General features: G+C 44.0%; 1 protein-coding gene across 1 annotated transcript; it reads left to right on the forward strand.

Moving 5' to 3' along the window:
• Positions 1-434: 434 nt before the first annotated feature.
• CENPL (centromere protein L) lies at positions 435-20,229 on the forward strand. The gene is made up of 5 exons (XM_082265242.1): positions 435-602; positions 2,245-2,421; positions 7,392-7,643; positions 9,671-10,219; positions 19,966-20,229. Exons 2-5 carry the CDS (start codon positions 2,248-2,250, stop codon positions 20,038-20,040), a joined length of 1,050 nt encoding a protein of 349 aa, XP_082121368.1. The 5' UTR covers positions 435-602; positions 2,245-2,247; the 3' UTR covers positions 20,041-20,229.
• The last annotated feature ends 2,201 nt before the right edge of the window (positions 20,230-22,430 follow it).

Here is a 22,430-nt window from a genome sequence, read left to right on the forward strand (position 1 = left end):
ACCTTTATCCCTCATACACACAGGATGACCTATGACCTCTATCCTTCATACACACAGGATGACCTTTACCTCTCATACACAGTATGAAAAATAATCTCTAAGAAGAAGGGTTCTCCTCCTAGCAGAATGTAAGACTCACCTGTCAGTGTTCGGGAGCACGTGATGTCCCCCCAGAGCATTCCGTTCCCCCTCCCCACACTGACTTCTCAGATCCGAACCGAACACAGACCAGCGACACAAATCCCCCGATACAGCACGGACCACAACACTGCAATCACCACACTGCACACTGTATACCGCAAGCGTACGCAGAAGCCATGTTTACTTAGGGCATTGCACGTATTCGCCGTCGCAGCGTGACATAACGTGATGCGGAAGTTGTTCTGCGTTCCAAGACTCGCGCCAAAGAATGAAGTCACATCCGGGAGCGAAGAGGAATTTGAAATCGTAACCGCCAAAGCGGGGCTGTATCCCGCAGTGGATGTGTACGGAGCCGGGCAGCCTCGGACTGTATTACCGAATGGATTTTATTATGAGGAGATCTCTGCTATAGACCGGAGGGTACATGTGTGCGGAGCTGGGAGCAGAGGCGCGGGATCGCTGTAAGAGCCGCTTACCCATCATTGTGTTCTGTACCCGGGGGCCTGGCACCGGTGGGAGCAAACACTCACCTACCTCTTCTATGTGGGGGAGGAATAGCGCCCCATCATCGAGAGGAATGGTGCCTCATCATTGGCAGGAATAGTGCCCCATCATTGGTGTCAGTGGGAGGAATGGTGCCCCATCATTGGTGTCAGTGGGAGGAATAGTGCCCCATCATTGGTGTCAGTGGGAGGAATGATGCCCCATCATTGGTGTCAGTGGGAGGAATAGTGCCCCATCATTGGTATCAGTGGGAGGAATGGTGCCCCATCATTGGTGTCAGTGGGAGGAATAGTGCCCCATCATTGGTGTCAGTGGGAGGAATAGTGCCCCATCATTGGTGTCAGTGGGAGGAATAGTGCCCCATCATTGGTGTCAGTGGGAGGAATAGTGCCCCATCATTGGTGTCAGTGGGAGGAATGATGCCCCATCATTGGTGTCAGTGGGAGGAATAGTGCCCCATCATTGGTATCAGTGGGAGGAATGGTGCCCCATCATTGGTGTCAGTGGGAGGAATAGTGCCCCATCATTGGTGTCAGTGGGAGGAATGGTGCCCCATCATTGGTGTCAGTGGGAGGAATGGTGCCCCATCATTGGTGTCAGTGGGAGGAATAGTGCCCCATCCTTGGTGTCAGTGGGAGGAATGGTGTCCCATCATTGGTGTCAGTGGGAGGAATGGTGCCCCATCATTGGTGTCAGTGGGAGGAATAGTGCCCCATCATTGGTGTCAGTGGGAGGAATGGTGCCCCATCATTGGTGTCAGTGGGAGGAATGGTGCCCCATCATTGGTGTCAGTGGGAGGAATAGTGCCCCATCCTTGGTGTCAGTGGGAGGAATGGTGCCCCATCCTTGGTGTCAGTGGGAGGAATGGTGTCCCATCATTGGTGTCAGTGGGAGGAATAATGCCCCATCATTGGTATCAGTGGGAGGAATGGTGCCCCATCATTGGTATCAGTGGGAGGAATGGTGCCCCATCCTTGGTGTCAGTGGGAGGAATGGTGTCCCATCATTGGTGTCAGTGTGAGGAATAGGGCCCCATCATTGGTGTCAGTGGGAGGAATGGTGTCCCCAAGAAGAAAGGCAAGCATTGTGTTGGAGAGCAGTGATGTGTAGTATTAGATCTGGGTGGAAGTATTTATCTCTATCTTGCTGTGGAGGTGCAGAAGAGAGCAGGGTGACTGGAGAGAGGCTTTCCTCCATGCCTCCTAGCTTGTGTTGTCACTACAGACATAGAGGGTGGAGGGTCTTTAAATGTACCCCCCCCCCCTCCATGGCAGGGGGGGGGTCTGTGGATGTGACACCCCCCCCCCCCCTCCGGGGCAGGATGGGGGGGTCTGTGGATGTCTCACCCTCCCCAGCAGGGGGGGGGGGGTCTGTGGAGGTGTGTCCCCCACCCCAGGGGCAGGGAGGGCTGTGGATTTGTTCCCTCCCCCCCCCCCCCCCCACTCTGGGGGTGTATCTCCCTCTGGGGGGGGGGGGAGGGGATAAATGGAGAGCCATATAGCTATTATACATATTGCTGTCTATATTAGGCATGTCTGCGTGATGACAAGTGTCTATCATATGTCTTAATTTTTTTTTTTTTTTTTTCCTTCTTTTTAGGCTATGCAAACTCCTGCTGACGGGGTGTCAACCCCCAAAAGTAAGTCAGTATTGCGCAGCAGCAGTGGCCCCTACCAGAGCTCTAGGTACCCTCTTGGAAGCCTAACTTCTGCCCGGCGACGTTTATCATGCCGCCTCACGTCCAAGAGGAAGGTACCACAAAGCACACCTTTACAGGTAAGTTCTCCATGTCTATTACACATTGCAAAAATGCTTTTCCAGTGCTAGGAAGATTATATATATATATATATATATATATATATATATATATATATATATATATATATATATATATATATATATATATATATATATATATATATATATATATATATATATATATATATATATATATATATATATAATTTTTTTTTTTTTTTTTTTGGGGGGGGGGTGTAGAGAACAACATGGACGGTGTAAATTCCAACTTTTTCTGAAAGCACTTTGTCAAGGGAGGAATGTTGAACATTTTTATGATACTCCCAAATTATGAGTGATGCATGGTCCAAGGGTGAACTAAGCCTTTAACCACTTCATTACTGCGCTATAGCAGAAAAATGGCTACAGCGTGACTCACTCATTGTGGGAGGGTGTCCATGGACCTCCTCCCAGAACTGCGCTCCCTGTGATCGTTATGTCCATGGGACACAGCCAATCGCAGCAGCCTTTACCATGTAATCAGCTGTGTCCAATCACAGCTGATCACATGTAAACAGACTTGTCAGTTATCAGAAGTCCTTTCCTCACATGTTGTGTCCGTGTGAGGAAAGGAATGCAGATAACCAGCAAGGCTTGTCAGCACATTGTTTACACAGATAATCAGGGCACCGATCATTAGTGTTCTTATTATCAGTGCAGCCTCATCAACATTCATCAGGGAAGAAGAAAAATTACTAATTTGCAAAATTTTAGTAAACTGTTTTATTTTCGTTTTCTTTTTCCTTTGTTCAGAAAAAGAAATAAAAAAAAAAAAAAAGTGGTAAATAAATCCAAAAAAAGCTCTCTGCCTCAAAAAAATGATAAAAATGTCAGTGGGTACAGTGTTGCATTAATGTGCAATTTTCATTTAAAAGCTGAAAATTGGCCTGGGCAGGAGGGTGAACGTCCTGGTATTGATTAAAATAATTAACAAAAAAAAGTGTTGTGTGAAAGATCCAACAAATTTTACTTTCGCACCCTAAAGGAATGCCAGAATGATACAATAATCAATAAAGTGTTAACATAATTAGGGTATTGCTGCCACAATAAACAGCATAAAATCATAAAGAATAAACGCCAAAATAATTGCAATTTTAGGTACGGGTAGCACCAGAACATTAAAGCAGAAGTCCAGGCAAAACCTAACTAAACCTGCTCTCTAAACCTAATCTGTCAAACCCTGTAAAGCAAAAAACGCTATACTTATTTTGCAACCGATCCGGTCCCAGCATCAGCGATGGCTTCAGTGCGGAGGCGGGTGCAGTAGTGGCAGGCGACAATAAAAGCCCCATAGTACCTCTATGGGTGACGTCACTTTCCAGCCACTTCCCAGCTGATGTCGGTCCTCCCCTGCACAGACCTTCTGCCGATGGAGACCCAATCATATCGGCTGCAGAATAGGAAATACTTTGTTTTTTTTTTTTTTGTTTTCTATACTGGGTAATGACCCTTTCACACTTGTATGACTTCAAAGTTGTGCTGACTTTGGAGTGCAACTTTGACGCAACTTTGGATGGGTGCAACTTGGATACGACTTTGGCTTTGACCAGTTTTAATGGACAACTGTTGCACACAAGTTGCATTGTAAAATTTTCAGGTTTGACTTTCATGCAACTTCTGAGGGTTAACATTGAAGTCTATGGCCCTCAAGTTGCATGAAAGTCGGACCAAAGTAGTGCATGAACTACTTTGAATTTGCTGCAACCTGAATGGGTATCATTGGAAAACATGGGGAACTACATGTCATACAACTCTGATGTCCAAAGCTGCACAACAAGTTGCACAAGTGTGAAAGAGGCCTTAGACAGATTAGAGTTGCAATGTGGTAGAGAGCTGGTTTAGCATTAGTTAGGTTTTTGCCTGGACTTAAACTTTTTAATGTTTGTATATTATGTTCAACATAATATACAAAAAGGGAAATAATGCACCCAGTGTCCACACGTGATTTCTAGTGGGCAATGACCAAAAAAACTGAATTAAAACAACTCTTCAAGAATTACTCCACCATGTGATTTCATGGTCTTTGGCCCCTACAATCTGACGCAACCCAGGTAGCACTGGAGTAAGCATACGGTATAAGGAATTTGCCATCTCTTAACCACTTGCCTACCGGGCACTTTTACCCCCTTCCTGCCCAGGCCAATTTTCAGCTTTCAGTGCTCTCACGCTTTGAATGACAATTGCGCGGTCAAGCTACACTGTACCCATATGAAATTTTTTATAATTTTTTTTTCACACAAATAGAGCTTTCTTTTGGTGGTATTTAATCACCTCTGGGTTTTTTATTTCTTACAAAAAAAAGAGACAGAAAATTTTGAAGAAGAAAAAGTTTTTCTTTTCTGCGAGCAAATTTTTCTCCTTCACTGATGTGCGCTGATGAGGAGGTACTAATATGCCGCACTGAGGGGTGGCACTGCTGGGCACTGAGGGGTGGCACTGCTGGGCAGCACCATCAGTGCCCACACTCAGTGCCCATAGTGCTGCTAGTCAGTGCCTAGATGAGCAGGCACTGACTGGCAGCACTATGGGCACTGATGGCGGGCACTGATGGTGGACACTTACTGTATTTTTTTTTTTTTTTTTCCCCTCTTGTGTAATCGGGGCACTGGTGATCAGTGCCCTGATTACATTTTTGTGTCCCCTTACCACTGATCGGCTCTGCTCTTCCTCACACGCAGTCTGTGTGAGGAAAGAGAGCTGGCGATGAGAGATGATCTCCTATGTTTACATAAGAGATCATCTCTCATTGTACGGTCCGATCACGTAGTAAATGGCCGCTGTGATTGGCCATTCACCACAATCTGTGATTGGCTGTGTCCAAGGGACACGGCCGACACAGATTTTCCCCAATGCGTGCTCGCGGGAGCATGCGGGGAGCCTGTCACTGGGAGGCCGTATAAAGACGGCCTCCCGGAAATAAGAGGCGGGAAGAAGTTAATATGCAGATTACTTTCCCTTAACACTCATGAATCTACTCGTCTCATTGTCGAGTCAGTATAAAACACTAGATATGGTAAATATGAAATATGTCAAATTGTCAGGATGCAAGATTAAAGGCTGGTACACACTATAAGAAATTTGAGTGAACATTTTCGTCCAAACAATTTTCGTATAGTGAGCACAGCACTTTCGACAACCATTTCTGAATTTTCGTACAAAAATTTCTTGTATGGACAGACTCCAAAATTTTTCTCGTACAAGAACAAAACTAACGATTTTCGCTTAATTTGTACTGGTTTTGTACAAGAAAAAGCTGAAAAGAGACTGCGCATAATCAGAGACAATAAACAACAAAAACAAGTCTGTCATAGGAGAATTTTCATTCATTGGTTCCGATTTTGCTGTGAAACTAGGAAAATCTGACAATCGTTCCCCTGATTTTCTTAGTGTGTACCCCACTTAACACATATAAAGTTAAAGGCCCTACCAGGTAATATTCCAGCACTGTTTCCAACAGTTACCCACTTAGGCCGGTCATACACGGTTCAAATCTTGGCTGGTTCAGCAGGACCTGGCTGAGATTCAAACCATTAATAGGCAGGCTGAATGTACCAAGTTGGATCGATCCACTTTGGTACAAACCAACCTGCCGGATTTGCTTCCAATTATCACAAATGACTGCTATAGGCGCCAGCGATGATCACGGTCTTCTCTGGTCGTAAAAAGCTTCTCCCCCTCTGGGAGCTGACAAGTGCACAGCAGGAGGGATTCCACCGGTCAGCGCTGTCTGTGCTAATGGGGGAATCGTAGAAATGTATTTCCTGCAACCTGTGGCTGCAGAAAAGAATACTGCACCTTCTGTGGCCAGCCTATATGTGTATGTATGTATGTATGTATGTATGTATGTAATATATTATTCTCTGAAAGTGGGATCCTGAAATAGCTTGGTAAATAGGCATATTGACTAAGCACTGTGCAAGTGCAGTTCCACCTCTGCAAGTATAGTTGCTTGAGAACTTAGTAAATGCAGTAAAGCTGTAATTAATACCCAATCACATGCAAGGAAAAAACAAAACCTGCATTTTGTTCTTGCATATAATTGGATGATGGAAGTAAGCAGAGCTTCCCCTCATTTACTAAGCTCTAGAGCAACTTCTCTTGCAGACGTGCAACTGAACTTGCTAAGTGCACAGTCTATTTGCCTTTAGTAACTCAACCCCTTAAGCGTCCATGGGGACCTTTTTTGGTCGTACACATGTTGGACAGAACTTTGAAGAAAAAAAAATATGGGTGGCACCTAATCCACACTAACTCCTTACTCTAGAGTACAGATGGAATGATGCTAGATTCTTCTCACCTATCACCAATGCAATTGACTACATTTATAGCTTGGTACCTGTTTACAAACTTGGGAGTGTACCATAGGCTATGATTTCAATACTTAAAGTAGAACTATAGGCATTATTTTTTTTTTCATTGTGGATAGAGCAAGGAAGAGTTATAACCCTTGTCGGATTTTTTTCGTGGAGATTTCCCTTTACTTCCTGTCCCATTGCCAAACAGGAAATGAGAGGAAATCCCTGCAAATTAAGGGCATCTCTTGGGGAGCCCCCAGGTCACCAGAACTAGTGTCCCCATTGGAAGATTTTCTCTCTATTACTTTTCTGGGAACAACCCCAAATTTGGGATGTTCACTTTCAATGAATATGGTAAACAGGACAAATAGAGAGTGAATGTCCCTAACGGGGGCACACAGCAATAAAAACTGACAGGGGGTCTAATCTCTCTCCACTCTATCCAAAAAGAAAATTGCCTTTAGTTATACTTTAGAATGTCAAATTGCTATTCCATGTGATGTCCTACATGCCTTTCCTCTCTATATATGATTGAAGACCAGCAATACCTTTTCTTCATGTATACTGCTCTGTTTCTACCTATCTTGGTAATAAACATAAATCTGATCATGTACTGTGTTTTCATACAAGGCCTCTTTGTATTGACCATTTCAGGAAACCTTTGATCCAGAGAAGGCGGCTTTGTTGCTTCAAAAACAATGGACTCTATACAGTGTGACACCGATGTATAATTTTTCATATAACAAGCTGAAGGAATACTCCAAGCACCTAACTGCTACCATTGCGGCAGAAAAGCAGAAGGGTGTTGCTGTTGATCCGGGATCAGACTTTAACCTGAAGGCCAGCTTTTCCTGTCTGCCTGGACTCAAGGGGAAAGAGAGGGATCCAACTGCAATATTAGTTCAGGTGAGTACGTCTGTACTGGACTACTCCTAAAAACTCTGCAATATGACACATTTCACCATATTTGGTCTCTAAAAAAAAAAAATGCAAAAGTACAGAAAAATACCGGTTGATCTGCCAAAAACCCAGAATAAGTCTTTCCTACCCTCCTGTGTGCATGCGCAGTGCAATTTACATTCTACAGAACACTGCAAGCAAACAGACTAGTTTATTTTATTCCAGAAGAGACATGCCATGTATCAAATCCCTGCCTGCTCCTAAGCATTTTAATTTTGACTTTAGATCCACTTTGACAACTATAAAACAAGCCATCCCAGCCCCCTCTAGCGGTTTGGGATCTTTGGGAATGATTTACTTTACAATACAACAAAGAATCTAAAGTTGGGTTTTAGGGTACATTCGCACTGTTACGTGGGTTTGAAATTTTACGTTAATGCACAGATGTCTATTGAAATCACCCCTGAAGTGCAGGAACTACTTTTGGAAATTGTCAGTGTTGCATCGATTAGGACAGTGCCATTGCCAGCAATAGGCTGCAATTTGGCTTAGGATTTGACATTTCAAATTGTGCCGATGTGAACGGGGGCTTAGTCCGTTTCTAACAGTCTGTCAAGATTCTGTGGCTTCTTAAGCCTCGTACACACGCATCGATTATTGGCCGGGAATTTTCAGCCAACGTCCGATCTGCTGATTTTCGGCTTGTTAGTATGATGCTTCCGACAACCGACTCCGACTTTTCGGCCGAAAAAAATCTGGTGTGCAGACTATAAAATTTTTGTTGGCCTTCAATACAACGGCCGATTTTCCATCAGTCAGTGCCGATTTCGGCAGACAAAAATCTGATCAAGACTGGGCATGCTCAGAGAAGAAAAAACACACGGAAAGTAAACCAGCACATGACATCACTTCTGAAGTAGATTTTTGTTGGCCGAGAAAATTCGTGTGCAGTCTAGGCACATTCCAACCAACAAAACAACACTGGACAAAAATCGGACGATCGGTCGGCCGATAATCGTTGCGTGTGTACAAGGCATTAGGCTGGGTTCAAACATGTCCGGCTGTGGTTTGCAGTCCGGAGTCTGTGCATTTCTCTTCACCAATTCAAGTGCAAATATTTTCCTAAATTTGCCTGAACTGGACCCAAAAAATGCACAGGACCCTTTTCAAAACTACACTGTGGCCACCCAGACATGTGTGAATCACATTTACATGTTATGAGAATTGGATGCGGTTAAAGTGGAATTCCACCCATTTTAATAAGTTTAGATGTATGTAATCCAATGTAAACTATTTTATTTTTTGCAAGGAAATACTTTTTTTTTTTTTCTTCTTTATTCATCCGTACTTCCGGGTCCGGCCACCTATAGGCGATTACGTCACTCTGTGATTCCTAAGGGCTGCGAATCGCCTAGTGACGAAATCTAGCATTATTACACCGTACTCGGATGTATTGGATTGAGATCTCATCCTCAATCTCTATTGGATTGAGATACATCCCAGCAGCCCTTACGAATCGCCGGGTGACGTAATCGCCTATAGACGGCCGGACCCAGAAGTGCGGATGAATAAAGAAGAAAAAGTATTTCCTTGCAAAAAAAGTTTCCATTAATAAAAGTATTTTTAAAGGGGATTACATACATCTACTAAACTTATTAAAATGGGTGGAACTCCACTTTAAAAACGCATATATGTGAACCCAGCCTTAGGAAATCTGAAGAGAAGCTTCTTTACAATGCCTTTTTAGCTACAGTTTTGAATGAGAGCTTGTTTTAGATTACTTTTTACTGCTTGTTCAGAATATGTAAGTTTACTTTACCTCCCTCCCCAGCTGCATAGTCGCCTTTCTTTTACTTCCCCTGCCACTTTCTTTAGCCGCTGAGAGCAAGGAGTAATGATAGGAGCTTCCAGGTATGGGATGCATGCAGGACTAAGCAACAGGTTCACTTTAACATTGCGCTCCCTAGCAGTGCAGCCTTTGCCTCTTCACACCACAACTTATTCAGTGTTTTTTTTTTTTTTTTCACTGCTAGATTACTGGAAAATCCCAAGCTCAGCTCTCCAAGTCTGGCACAGAGGAGCGGATTATGTGGACTGGTTGGTTCTGTGGGACATACACCGAGGAAGACATATTAGAAGTGTTACCAAAGACATTCACATGTCTTCCACTGTTTCTTATTAATGGACCAGAGACGTTCACCGCTATAGTGGGCACCTGGTTCCAACAGACATTTGACTGCTGTTTTGGTAAACTGGCGATCAGGTCACATGATCTTCGATGGTTGGCAGCTGTGTGTGCCGGATATGAAGTACATGGACAAGTGCCCACCACAGAACTGGTATTCTCTGTGCCCATCGAACCACACATGGACATCTCTTTCGCCATTCACCCGGAGGATTTTAAAACCCTGTGGAATAACATTCAAAAATCTAAGGATGAGGTGACGGTGGAGGAGGTAGATAATTTATTTCAATGTCTTGCTTCACATTTCTTCAGACACTTTAAAATCCACTTATTAGCGACGCAGCTGGTAAAGGTGACTGTGGCTGTGGTCTCGGCACACTGCGACGGCAAAGTAAAGGTGAGCTTTTTGTCTTGTGAGTTGTGTAAATGTACATTTTAGTAGCTGTGTGTGATTTGTTCAAAGCACCTGGTACAAGGTTTCATTTAACTTTAAAGTGATTGAAAACATTGGATTTTTTTTTTTTTTTTAATGTTATACTAGCCTGCTCTGTGCAATGGTTTTGCACAGAGCAGCCCCAATTCTCGTTAAGAACAGGGGTTTAGTCTGCACACATTTGCAAATGCATGTATAAGCTACAGGCCCCTACAAGGCACCCTGTTTTCTGTAAAGACCAGTTATAGGTGGGGGCAGTGGTCACTTGTTTGAATTTTGAATATATTGATCAGCCAACGCACTGACACCTTTGCTGCCATAGTGCTACGCGCTGAGTGTTCAGTGTGCCCCTGTACCTTTAAGGAGGGGGTGGGTTCCTTCCAGGCTCACCTGCCCTCAGCCTATCCATTAAAATGCATGTGCTTCCATTGTGGAGGCTCTCAGAATTTAGAGTTAGGACTACAGAAAACAGGATGCCTTGATGGGGCCTGTATCTTATGCATGTATTGTCAAATGTATGCAGACTAAAAGCATATTGTTAGACAGGTCAATTCAGTTGGTTGCTGGCTGGTTGGTAAGTTTAAGCTCGGAAATCTTTGTATTTGTTTGACAGCCCCGATTCTCCTCTTCTTGGGGCCCCCGCTGGAGCTCCTGGCCACCTCCTCCTGCCAAGTGTCCCCACAGCAAGCAGATGGCTGTGGGGGCTTCCAAGCAACGGCTCGGCCCTGCCCCTCCACTGTCTCCTCATTGGCTCACTGGCTGTAATTGACAGTAGCAGGAGCCTCTTAGCCAAAGAGAATGGAGGGATCCAGGACAGCCAAGGCTCTTGTGCACATCGTTGGATCTAAATGAGGCTTAGGTTGGGGGGGGGGGGGCTGCTGTTGCATTCAGAAGATTTTTCTTGCCTAATGCATAAAGTAAAAAAAAAAAAAAAACTTGAGCCTTTACAACCGCTTTTAAAGCGGATGTCCAGCTTTTAGTGAAGTTTAAATCGTTTATTTTGGCCCTGCTGATTCTATCAAACTGTTTAGTAATAGTCAAGAGATACAGCAGTTGTGTCCACTGTATGAACGATTTGTAGCCTCAGCTACATACAGTGATGTGTTTCAGCAGAGGGATGAGGACTTCCTGTTTCAATCCAAGAACAAAATCAAGTAAGGCTGAGCATCGCCTGGCTGGCTTAATCAGAGAGGCGGGCTGGTGACATCACAAACCCTTATGTAGCCAATCAGAGGAAGCTTTGTATTCATTCATAGAATACAAAGCTCCCTGTGAAAGGCTGAGTGCCACTCAGCCCCACTCAGTTTTGTTCTGGGAGTGGGAGAGGGGGAGGGTAGGTTACATGCTCACTCATACTTGTAGCTTCACTTTAAGCTATTACCTGCTGCTGCTAGTATTGCAGTTTTCTTTAGCAAGGGTTCAATGAGGAATATAGGTGGGCATTGAGAGAGCCAAAAAAAAACATACATGCCTTACCTCTGTACTTCAGCTGTCCAACATTGGCTGAGTGAGAACTAAGTGATCACATGACCACTGATTTGCTAAGTTCTCAATATGCTCTGAGCAGAGAGCAATGGCTGTCAGTCACCGCTCTCCGCTAGGGCTGCACAATATTGAAAAAAAATAAATCATATTGAAATATTTTTTTTCCCAACAATATATATTGCGATATTTTTTTTTGCGGCGGATCCTCTTCGTCACGCATTTTAGTAGAGCAGAGTTACCACAGTGTGCCCCCATGCAGTGCAGAGTTAATACAGCCCGTGTCCCCATTCAGTGCAGTGACCAGCGTGCCGTGTCCCCATTCAGTGCAGTGACCAGCGTGCCATGTCCCCTTCAATGCAAAGACTTGCCTAAGGTAGAAGAACACTGCCTGACATCCGTCCCAAATGTTCAGTCTGCCCTGCAGCTAGTTCTCCTGACCGAACGGTGAGCACAGTGAACCAATCAGGTGTGCAGGCACGCGTGATTGGTTTGCTGTGCCGCTGCTCACCGCTCACTCAGGAGATCTAGCTGCAGGGCCGACTGAACATGTGGGACGGATATCAGGCTATGTCCTTCTACCATCACTGTGAGTCCTGACTTCTCTGCCTTCCCCATCGCATGTTCCGGCGATGTGACTATTGCCCACGCTCCCAGCACGATATCGATGTTCAGATCAACTATCGTTCAGCCCTACTCTCCGCTATGCTCCCCCAGCACAGGTAAGGGGTGGGCGCAGCTGACTCCAGCTCTTAGCCATGCGCTCAGATGCAGAGCCAGCTGTCAATCGGGCAGCTGGGTGGATCCGGACAGTAGTGTTGGGATCCTTTCAGAGCCTGGAGCTGCTCTGCCTCATAAGTTGATAGCAGGCATTAGCCTGCTATTAGCTGACTCTGGGTCACTGGAGAGCAAAAGTGACCCACAAGAGATGTATGGCTTTGGCCATACTTCTCCTCTTATAAAATAGAAGGTATTCAGTTGTCTCATTCCATCATAAATCCCTTAAGGAAAATTATTCTTCCTTTTAGGATACTGAATGAAGCCATGCAAATTGCCAAGGCCACTACTACATAGAGGGCATTGTTTCCATACACTAAGTTGATGTAGCCTGAGACAGTAGTATGCAGTTTGGGGAAAGTATTGGGCTGTACGTGCACTATAAACCAGTGGTTCTGGATGTACAGTTAGCCCAGGACCATAAAGGAATGATTGCATGGCTTTGCCTACCATTTTAAGGTGGTTCTAAAGGTAAAACATTTTTTTACCTTTTTTATGCATTTTCTGCATGAGATTGAGCCCTACATTTGCCCCTAAAGAAAACGCTTGCTATGGGGGCAGACGCAGAAGAGGAGGAGCGAAGATTACTAATGGGGGACCCCAGAAAAGTAGGTTTGGGGATGTTCTGTGCAATACGATTGCACAGAGCAGGTGTGTATAACATTTTAATTTTAAAAAAATTGCCTTTAAAACCGCTTTAAATGAGGTGAAAACCAGGGCTCGAAAAATCCCAGGTCGCCATGGCGACTAGAAATTGCAGCCTGCGCTTTTGTCAGCCACCCGCATCACCTCCCACTTACTGATTTGTGCTATAGAGGAAAGATGGCTACAAAGAGGTTGTCCAATTCTGGGAGGGCGTCTGTTCACTTACTCCCAGAACCCTGCACCCCCCCCCCCAACCCAATTACAGCTGATCCTATGTAAACAAGTGCTGGTTATCGGCATTTCCTTTCCTCAGCACTCGCAGCATGAGAAAAGGAAAGCCAATAACTGGCTATCCTTTGACAGTGTCCACCGAGTCAGTGTCCATTAGTGCAGCCTCATCAGCGCACATCAGTGAAGAAGAAAAAAATACCGTACTTATTTGCAAAACTTTTTTTTTTTTTTTTTTTTTTCTCCCCCCATTTGTTTAGAAAAAAATAAAAAAACAGTGGTGATTACATACCACCAAAAATATAGCTGTCTAAAAAAAAATATATATATATATACATATATTAGTGTTGCATGACCGCATAATTGTCAATCAAATTCAGGAGTGCACTGAAAGCTGAAAATTTGCCTGGGCAGAAAGGGGGTTAGGCTGGATACACACTATACAACTTTGTTGGTAGATTTCCTTTTGGATTTACCATCAACCATGTAGTGCAAGGGCCTGCCGGATTGCATACAAATGAAAGTGTTTAGGTCTGACCTCATATTATATGGTTTTGTTAGGGATGCACCGAAATGAAAATGCAGGATGCCCTTGGCCAAAAACCGAAAATGACTTTTTTTTCCCCCCCAAATGATTTTAAAATGGATAGAAAAGGGGCATACACCAAAAACGGGCAGCGACGTACACCTGTCGCTGCCACCCTGTCACAGTATATGTACTGTGATGGGTTGGCAAGTGGTTAATTTAATTACCAATGGTATTTGTATTATGCAGCATGAGGGGGTTAATGTATTGCCACTGCTGGTCACTGATGCATTAGTGACCGACCAGTGGCAGTTAATTAACCCCTTTGTGCTGCATTAGTGCAACCAGTATCAGTGTTAATACTGGTTGCACTAATGCAGCACAAAGGGGTTAATCAACTGCCACTGGTCGGTCACTAATGCATCAGTGATCAGCAGTGGCAATACATTAACCCCTCATGCTGCATAATACTAATACCATTGGTAACCTCTCCTCAGCTCCCCCCCCCCCCCCCCCCCATCCCAAGGATGCAATCTCCTTACACTCAGCTCCTCCTGTGTCCTTCCTTTCAAAAGAACCTCCTCCGGCCGGCGGCCCGCCTCCCTGTGATGTCACTACTATGACTATGTGCATGAATAACTAACACACCAGGCGAGTGGCCGCTAATGGCTGCTGTAATTAAGTGAGCCCTTCACTTCCCTGTCAGAGGAGATACCCGCCTGATAGGGAAGTGAAGGGCTCATTTAGTTACAGCTATTAGCGCCCGCTTGCCCGCCCGGTGTTAGTTCATTCATGCACGTAGTAGTAGTGACATCACCGGGAGGCGGGCCGCCGGCCAGAGGTGGGTCTTTTGAAACCTGCGCTGCGGCATCTTTAACCCATTTTCGGCCGAACATTTCGGTGCACCACTAGTTTTGGTAAGTCTAAAGGAAAAAAAAAATCTAAAGAAAATTTGTGTGTGTTTTTTTTTTTTTTTTTTTTTTTTTTTTTTTAGCTGTCTCCTAGATTCAAAGCAAATTTGTCAAGCCCTGGTGTAAACCCCTTGTTTTGGGGATCTGTGAGCCATGCAAATGTTGGACAGCTCTGTGCTTGGTCTAAGTAAAACTACATATCCTGGGATCTGGACTTTGACTGCCATTCCAAATTGTTCGCTTTTGAAACCATTTTCATGTAGTTTGCAGTTATTGCCTTGCTGGAACACATCATCTCCCTAAGCTCAGGTTCTCTGCATCTGCAATTTACTACATTCTACCCTCACAAGTTCTCTAGGGCCTGCTGCAGGAAGCATCCCTGTAGCATGGTGTTGCCACCACCAAGGTTTTCTGAAGGGTATGGTGTATTTCTGATGATGGGTATGGTGTATTTCTGATGATGGGTATGGTGTATTTCTGATGATGGGTATGGTGTATTTCTGATGATGGGTATGGTGTATTTCTGATGATCAGCATTGGTTGGTCTGATTGCTAGACTGGAGGACTGACAAAGCTCTTGTTGTATGTATAGCCTCTCCAATCTTGGCCATTGGTGCCCGTTACTCCTTCAGACTGGTCAGAGGTTTCCTGTTGGTATCCCTAACTAATCTCCGTCCTGCAGTCACATGCTTCTGGTGGAAAGCGTGTTGTTGGCAAGTGTACCTCTGTGCCATGCTTCTTCCACGTCCTAATGGCTGACTTATCTGTACTCCCATAATTAATCTGCAGATATGTACAAGAGTTTAACCCTTTCATTGAATAATGGGCAAATAGTGTACTCTTAGGCAGGCTATACATGGATCGTATTGTGTATGGGTAGGCTGAATGTACCAAGATGATCGATCCCTTTAAATCTTATGGGACTGTTTACAGCACTGTGCTCTGAGTGTGGCGCGTTTTTGAAAGGTCCTGCGTGTTGTATGAAAGGTCCTGCGTGTTGTATCTTTTGGTGCAGTTTTGAAAAACGCGCCACAAACTCTGGTCCCCATTAAAATAATAATAAAAAAAAAAAAAAACATCAAATTGCACTAGTGTTGCGTTTTTTTTTTTTTTTTTTTTTGTCGCATTTCCAAATTGCGCATGTGCATGCTGGGTAATGGGCATCCAGAAAATGCACTGGGAACCAAAAAGGCATATTCGTTTAGGCGTGTTTTTTCCACGGAGTAATGGATCCTTTGTGTCAGTTGTAGTTTATGAGATGGAAACGATGAGAAGCTCCACTGGTCAAAGGCTGCTGGGTCTTCCCATTGATGGCCCGAAAATATTCAGGCACCATCAGATGAGAGCGAATTTCTTAGCAGCCTCTGGTTGAGGAAGGCTGAATTGGGTTGTGCTGCAATCCTGAAGTACCTGAATTTGTATCTTCCGGTGTACACATGTATTTATATTACATTTGCTTGATACCCCTTGCTGCACAGAGATTATCTCTTTTGCTAATCATGTGCACATATAGGGACATATACAGAAACATTGTGTCATGGGAACCACCAGGGTTGTGTAAAGCCACCTGTACTAGCAGGCGTGGACTTGCCAGTGGGCACACTGGGCATTTGCCTGGTGGGCCGAGGCCGCATGTCTTAACCAGAGCAGACTGTTGATGACCTGGCCACACAGCAGGAGGTAAGCAGCGACTGTGGTACAGACAGCGTGAACACAGACCGCGGTCGCCGCTCACCTCCTGCTATGCAGCCATACCTGGGTCTCCTCTCCTGGGTTCCCCACCTTGCCAATGCTGATATCCTATCAGCAGAGCATGTGGGTGGGAAGAGCTGTAGATCTGTACAGAGAGGGAGTCTTTTCATAATCGCCCACTTGTTATAATCCAGATCAGCAGCTCCTCCCGCCCCCTGCCCTGCTGATAGCATGACATTGAGACCCTAGAGAGGACACACAGGCTGAATCCTGCTAAAGGTAGGACTGTGCTGGGGAGGCAGAAAGTAAAAGGGGGCACTGTGATTAGAGAGAAGGGGGGGGGGGATATGACTGCAAGAGGCACTGTGATTGGGGAGCTGTGGTTGGTAGGGGCCATGTAATGTAATGGGGTGTTGGGATATTCACATAGTCAGTCCTCCACACTAATGCACAGGGGCACAGTGATATAAAGGGGGACTGCACTGTAAAGGGGCACTGTAATCATTACAGTGCTGTCCCCTTTATATCACTGTGCCCCTTTACATTACAGTGCGGAGGATCGACTCTGTGAATATCCCGTCACGAGCCACCACCCGGGCCCTGGAAAAATTGGCTGCTCAGTCTAATGCCCAGGCCTATTTATTTTTTTTTTTATCCCAGTCCAGGCCTGTGTACTAATGAGCTAGAATATATGCCTGTACACAGGTAAACGCAGCTGTGAGTGTAAACGTGGATAGACATAAACCCTGGATGCAGACTAACGCATATACACTATATTACCAAAAGTATTGGGACGCCTGCCTTTACACGCATGTGAACTTTAATGGCATCCCAGTCTTGGTCCGTAGGGTTCAATATTGAGTTGGCCCACCCTTTGCAGCTATAACAGCTTCAACTCTTCTGTGAAAGCTGTTCACAAGGTTTAGTTCTATCAGGTTGAGGTCAGGATTCTGTGCAGGCCAGTCAATTTCCTCTACTCCAAACTCCCTCATCTATGACTTTATGGACCTTGTTTTGTGCACTGGTCCAAATCATTTGGTGGAGGGAGATTATAGTGTGGGGTTGTTTTTCAGGGGTTGGGCTTTGCCCCTTAGTTCCAGTGAAGGGAACTCTTAAGGTGTCAGCATACCAAGACATTTTGGACAATTTCATGCTTCCAACTTTGTGGGAACAGTTTGGGGATGGCCCCTTCCTGTTCCAACATTACTGTGCGCCAATGCACAAAGCAAGGTCAATAAATACATGGATGAGCGAGTTTGGGGGTGGAGGACCCTGACTGACCTGCAGCAGAGTTCTGGCCTCAACCCGACAGAACACCTTTGGGATGAATTAGTGCACAGACTGTGAGCCAGGCCTTATCATCCAACATCAGTGCCTGACCTCACAAATGTGCTTTTGGAAGAATGGTCAAACATTCCCATAGACACACTCCTAAACCTTGTGGACAGCCTTCCCAGAAGAGTCAAAGCTGTTATAGCTGCAAAGGGTGGGCCAACTCAATATTGAACCCTACAGGCCAAGACTGGGATGCCATTATAGTTCATGTGTGCATGTAAAGGCAGGCGTCCCAATACTTTTGACAATATAGTGTATCTGTGTGCAGGTTTATGTCCGAGCTGCTTATACCCATGTACAGTTGTATCCTGTAATTTGTGCAGATGGCTGTACATAACACCTGTGGTTCCCTGGTGTTACAGCAGTGTTTTACAATCTATGTCCCAGTACACCCATGTGCATGAGCCCTAGTTATGTAGCTCTTTAAAATAATTGTGTAGCGATTTATGTGTGGCATATCAAAGTGGACCTACTTATGCAATCATATTTTATGTGCAAGTAGTTTAAAGCTGAAGTTTAGCTATGGACTATTTTGCAGTTACATTGGTCCAGGTTGGTTTAATGTCCATGTATTGCTGAACCCCATCAAAGCTGGCAATCACTGCTTACTAGGTCCTCTGCCCAGGGGGGTCACATGTTCATTTCCACATTTGGTGGACTCTCTATATGAGATTTTTTATTCTTCATGTCTGTGAGTATGTCTTTGGCATTTTAATAAACTTTTTAAAGGTGTCCACGGATAATGCGCTAGGTGTTTGCGCCTCCTTTTCTCTTTCACGTGTTTAACTTAACCGGTTGCCGACCGCCGCACGACTATATACTGCGGCGGTCAGCCCCGGCCAGGCAGAGAGATGTACCGGGACGTCACTAGCCTGTCACTTCCTTGTGAGCCAATAGGGGACGAGCGCGCGCCCGCCGTGGCTCGTTCACAGGGAAGTTAGTGCGTGTGACTGGTGGACCCGATGTCCGCCGGTCACTCGCCGATCGTCGGTACAGAGGGAGAAAGTCAGGCGGCTGATGTAAACAAGCCGCCTGTCATTCTCCCCTGTGTAGAAACAGTGATCAGACTGTTCTACTATGTAGGACCGTTGATCACTGTTCCTACACTAGTAGCCACAGCCAATCACAGTAGAAAGCACGCCCCTAGGGACACACTTAACCCCTCCCTCCCCAATACAGTTAACCCCTTCCCTGCCGGTGTCATTTTGCAGTAACAGTGCATATGTATAGCACTGATTACTGCAGTAATGTCACTGGTAACCCCAAAAGTGTCAAATGTCAGTCAAGGGTCCGATCTGTCTGTCGCAGTACCGCAAAAAAAATCGCAGAAATTGACAAATCTTTCCCTTAGTTAGTAAACGCAATAACTTTTGCGCAAACCAATCAAAATACGCTTTTTGCAATTTTTTTTAATTTTTTTTTTTTTTTTTTTTTTTTTTACCAAACATATGTAGCAGAAAAATTGGCCAAAAATGTTAAATTTTGATTTTTACATTTTTTTTGGGGGGGGGGGGGGGGAATTTCATATAAAAAAAAATGTGAAAAATGTTATTTTTGCAAAATATTCACTTTTTTTTTTTTTTTAGCGCAAAAAGTAAAAATCGCACAGGTGATCAAATACCACCAAAAAGCTCTGTTTGTGGGGAAAAAAAGGATGTCAAATTTTGTTTAGGTACAGCGTCGCACGACCGTGCAATTGTCCGTTAAAGTCACGCAGTAAAAAATTGCAAAAAAAACCCTGGTCAGGAAGGGGGTAAAATCTTCCGGGGCTTAAGTGGTTAAGCATGGTACAAACTTTTTTTTTTTTTTTTCCCCATTCAAGCTGGCAAGGCTGAATGCACAGGCTGAGGTTGATATTTGGCTCATGCGTACAAAGCTTTAGTAGAGCGCTTTTTTTTACTTTGTTGCAAAATAGTTTCCGATGGAAAAAATCAAATCCCTTTAGACTTTAGTGTTACATGCTCAAAAAACCAGAGAACTGCCAAGGGAATGACTATTGCTTATAGAACTGTATGATTGATTTGTGCACATTTTCTTTAATGGCCAAGTCTGAAATGAATATCTTATGTAGGAAAATGCATTTCTAATTTTTTTTTTTTTCTTTTATTCTGTAGTTCCTCAGCAAAGACCATCTTGTACGAGTGCTTGGATTTTTCACAGAGATCGCAATAAATAATATCCAGTATTAAGCGCAAGCCAAGACTGACTTCTGTAAATATATATGTATAGGACTAAAGTCACACCACTTGCATTGGAATCTGTTCTACAAGCCATCTTGCACTAACCAGCCCCTCGGAGTAGAAAACGGGATCTCTTCAGCATTCCTGCACCGTTTGCCTGTCTGGCTCCTTCATAGAGATGGCTTAAAGCACTTTTGTGTTTTTTTTTTTATATATATTTTTATGTCAGTTTGTCATTGTCAAATACATTTTTTTTTTTTTTTAAATAAAGTTCCTGAGTATGTATGTTAGGAGTCACATATAGATATAAAATGGGCCATTCACCTACACACTTCACGTTTTTTTTACACTAAACCTTTCAATTGATCAAAGATATTAAAGCCCAACTCTAACCCCAGTGTGTTTTTCAGACAGAGAAGGGAAGGTTTGGAACTTCTGTGTTCCAATAGAAGGTAAGTTTATTTTCTGTTCTGTCTGATACTTTAGGCAGGAAGTGAGGAAAAATATCCCTCCTGGGCCTGCAGACTGCAATATAAACCAATAACATGGAGCCAATCAGAATGGAGCAGTGCTTTTAAAAGCTACTGTCCCTGTGAAAAACATGGAGCTGCTGACCTTGTGAAAATGCTAGTTGCCTGGTTATTAGTATGCCTACCCCCCTGGTTTCATCATTTCTCATTCACTGACCTAAAACACATATGTCAGATCATTCACTAACCTAAAACACCTATGTCAGAAGTCCATATCTGCGTATGTACTCTGGGTTATAGACCAAAGTATGGAAGCTAATAAGGTAGCCAAGCAACTGGTATTTGCATGACAAGCTGATAATGGCAGCTTCTGAGTTTCTTTGAGGAAAGCTTTGCTTTAAATCACACCTTTTATTATCAACGGTAACCCGGCTTCATTCAGACAGGTTAAGGAGGATGAATGGGCTGCAGCATCGAAGATGCAGCTAAATATGACCCCCCTGCATTCCACATTCCGTACTATGACTGCATGCAAACCTAGATGGATAGCTGCAGCGTTCCAAAACCCTGTCCTGGATGAAAAGTGCTGCATGTAGGGCCGTTCAGAGTACCTGTTCACATGCAAGTGTTAAGATGAGTAGTTACATGCAAACAGCGGTTCCTGCCATTGATTTGTATAAATCTGGCTGTGCAGTTGCTGGCCATCTCTACCCACTCGCAGCGTGTTGGCAGAGAAGTGTATATGGACCCCAAGTGTTCAGTATGTCAATATTGTCTCTCTGCTCCGACAACCAATGTGTGCCATCTTTCTCTTAACACCAACATCTTTCAAAGCAATACATAAGGTTCCATTCACAGGCGTTTCCATTGACGTCTAGGAGCCAAAAACGTTTGTAATCTGTCAAAAAGAAGCTTGTGTACTTTTTTGAGCTTTAGGCATTTTGCTTCAGGTGACAGAACGCTCAGATGTGAACAGGGACCATTGGAACAAATGGGATTTGGCTTGTTGGGCGTTTTAGTGCTTCAAGCAGAAAATCGCTCAAGTTTGAACAGAGCCTAAACCCAAAGAGACGCACATTGTAGAAGTATGCCAGAGCTGCAGCAGCAAACCTGTATATCCATATTTAAATATGGAGTGTTCCAGCTTTAGGTTACTTGGGATGATAGAATCATGTGGGGCATTGTACTCTGTCTAGTAATCAAAGTATTTTCAGGAGTTTGCTAATCTCATTCCCTGATATACAGATGACCACTAGAGGGAGCATTTACATATTGTATATAAAATACAATAAAACTTAGAACATTGAATGTGAAAGTTGTGTTACAATTCCTTGCAGATGTTACAATAGGTGCTGAAAATACAGTATGAGTTCTGGCAAACCTCTTTTTCTTTCTTCTGCTGGTGTATAATTATTGCTACTCTGAGATGTCATTTGGGGAATGCATATCGCATTTTTTAAGATGCATGACTTTTTTTTATTGAAATTTTACCTGCTGTGCAGACGTTCTGAAAATACATGTTTAATATACAAAATAAACTGTAATAACTTGCTGTGAATGTTGGCTTTTAATTTTCTATAACACTTTAAATTTCATCTGATTCCCTGCTGCAGAGCCAAGTACCTGTTTTGCCATCAGACCTGAGTTTTATATTAGAAACCTAGACGTGAGACATTACAAAAGGAAGTGGGTTCTTGTATTTCTACCTATGTTCCTCAAGTCTTTCCCAATATGGTTTGTCCCTTGGACCATTTTTATTGACCATCTCTGGACTCACTCTATCCATAATTTTTTTTTTTGTGTGGCATCTCTAGAACCAGGACACTATTCTAAAGAGCCTGACTAAAGTGCTATAGAGGAAAATCAGGACCTTCTTCCTCCTGATGGTGATCTCACTAGTGATGGCTTTAGATCTACATAGAGGAATCA

This window comes from Pelophylax lessonae (genome assembly GCF_965119305.1).
Source record: "Pelophylax lessonae genome assembly, chromosome: 8".
In the NCBI taxonomy this organism is placed as follows: Eukaryota; Metazoa; Chordata; class Amphibia; order Anura; family Ranidae; genus Pelophylax; species Pelophylax lessonae.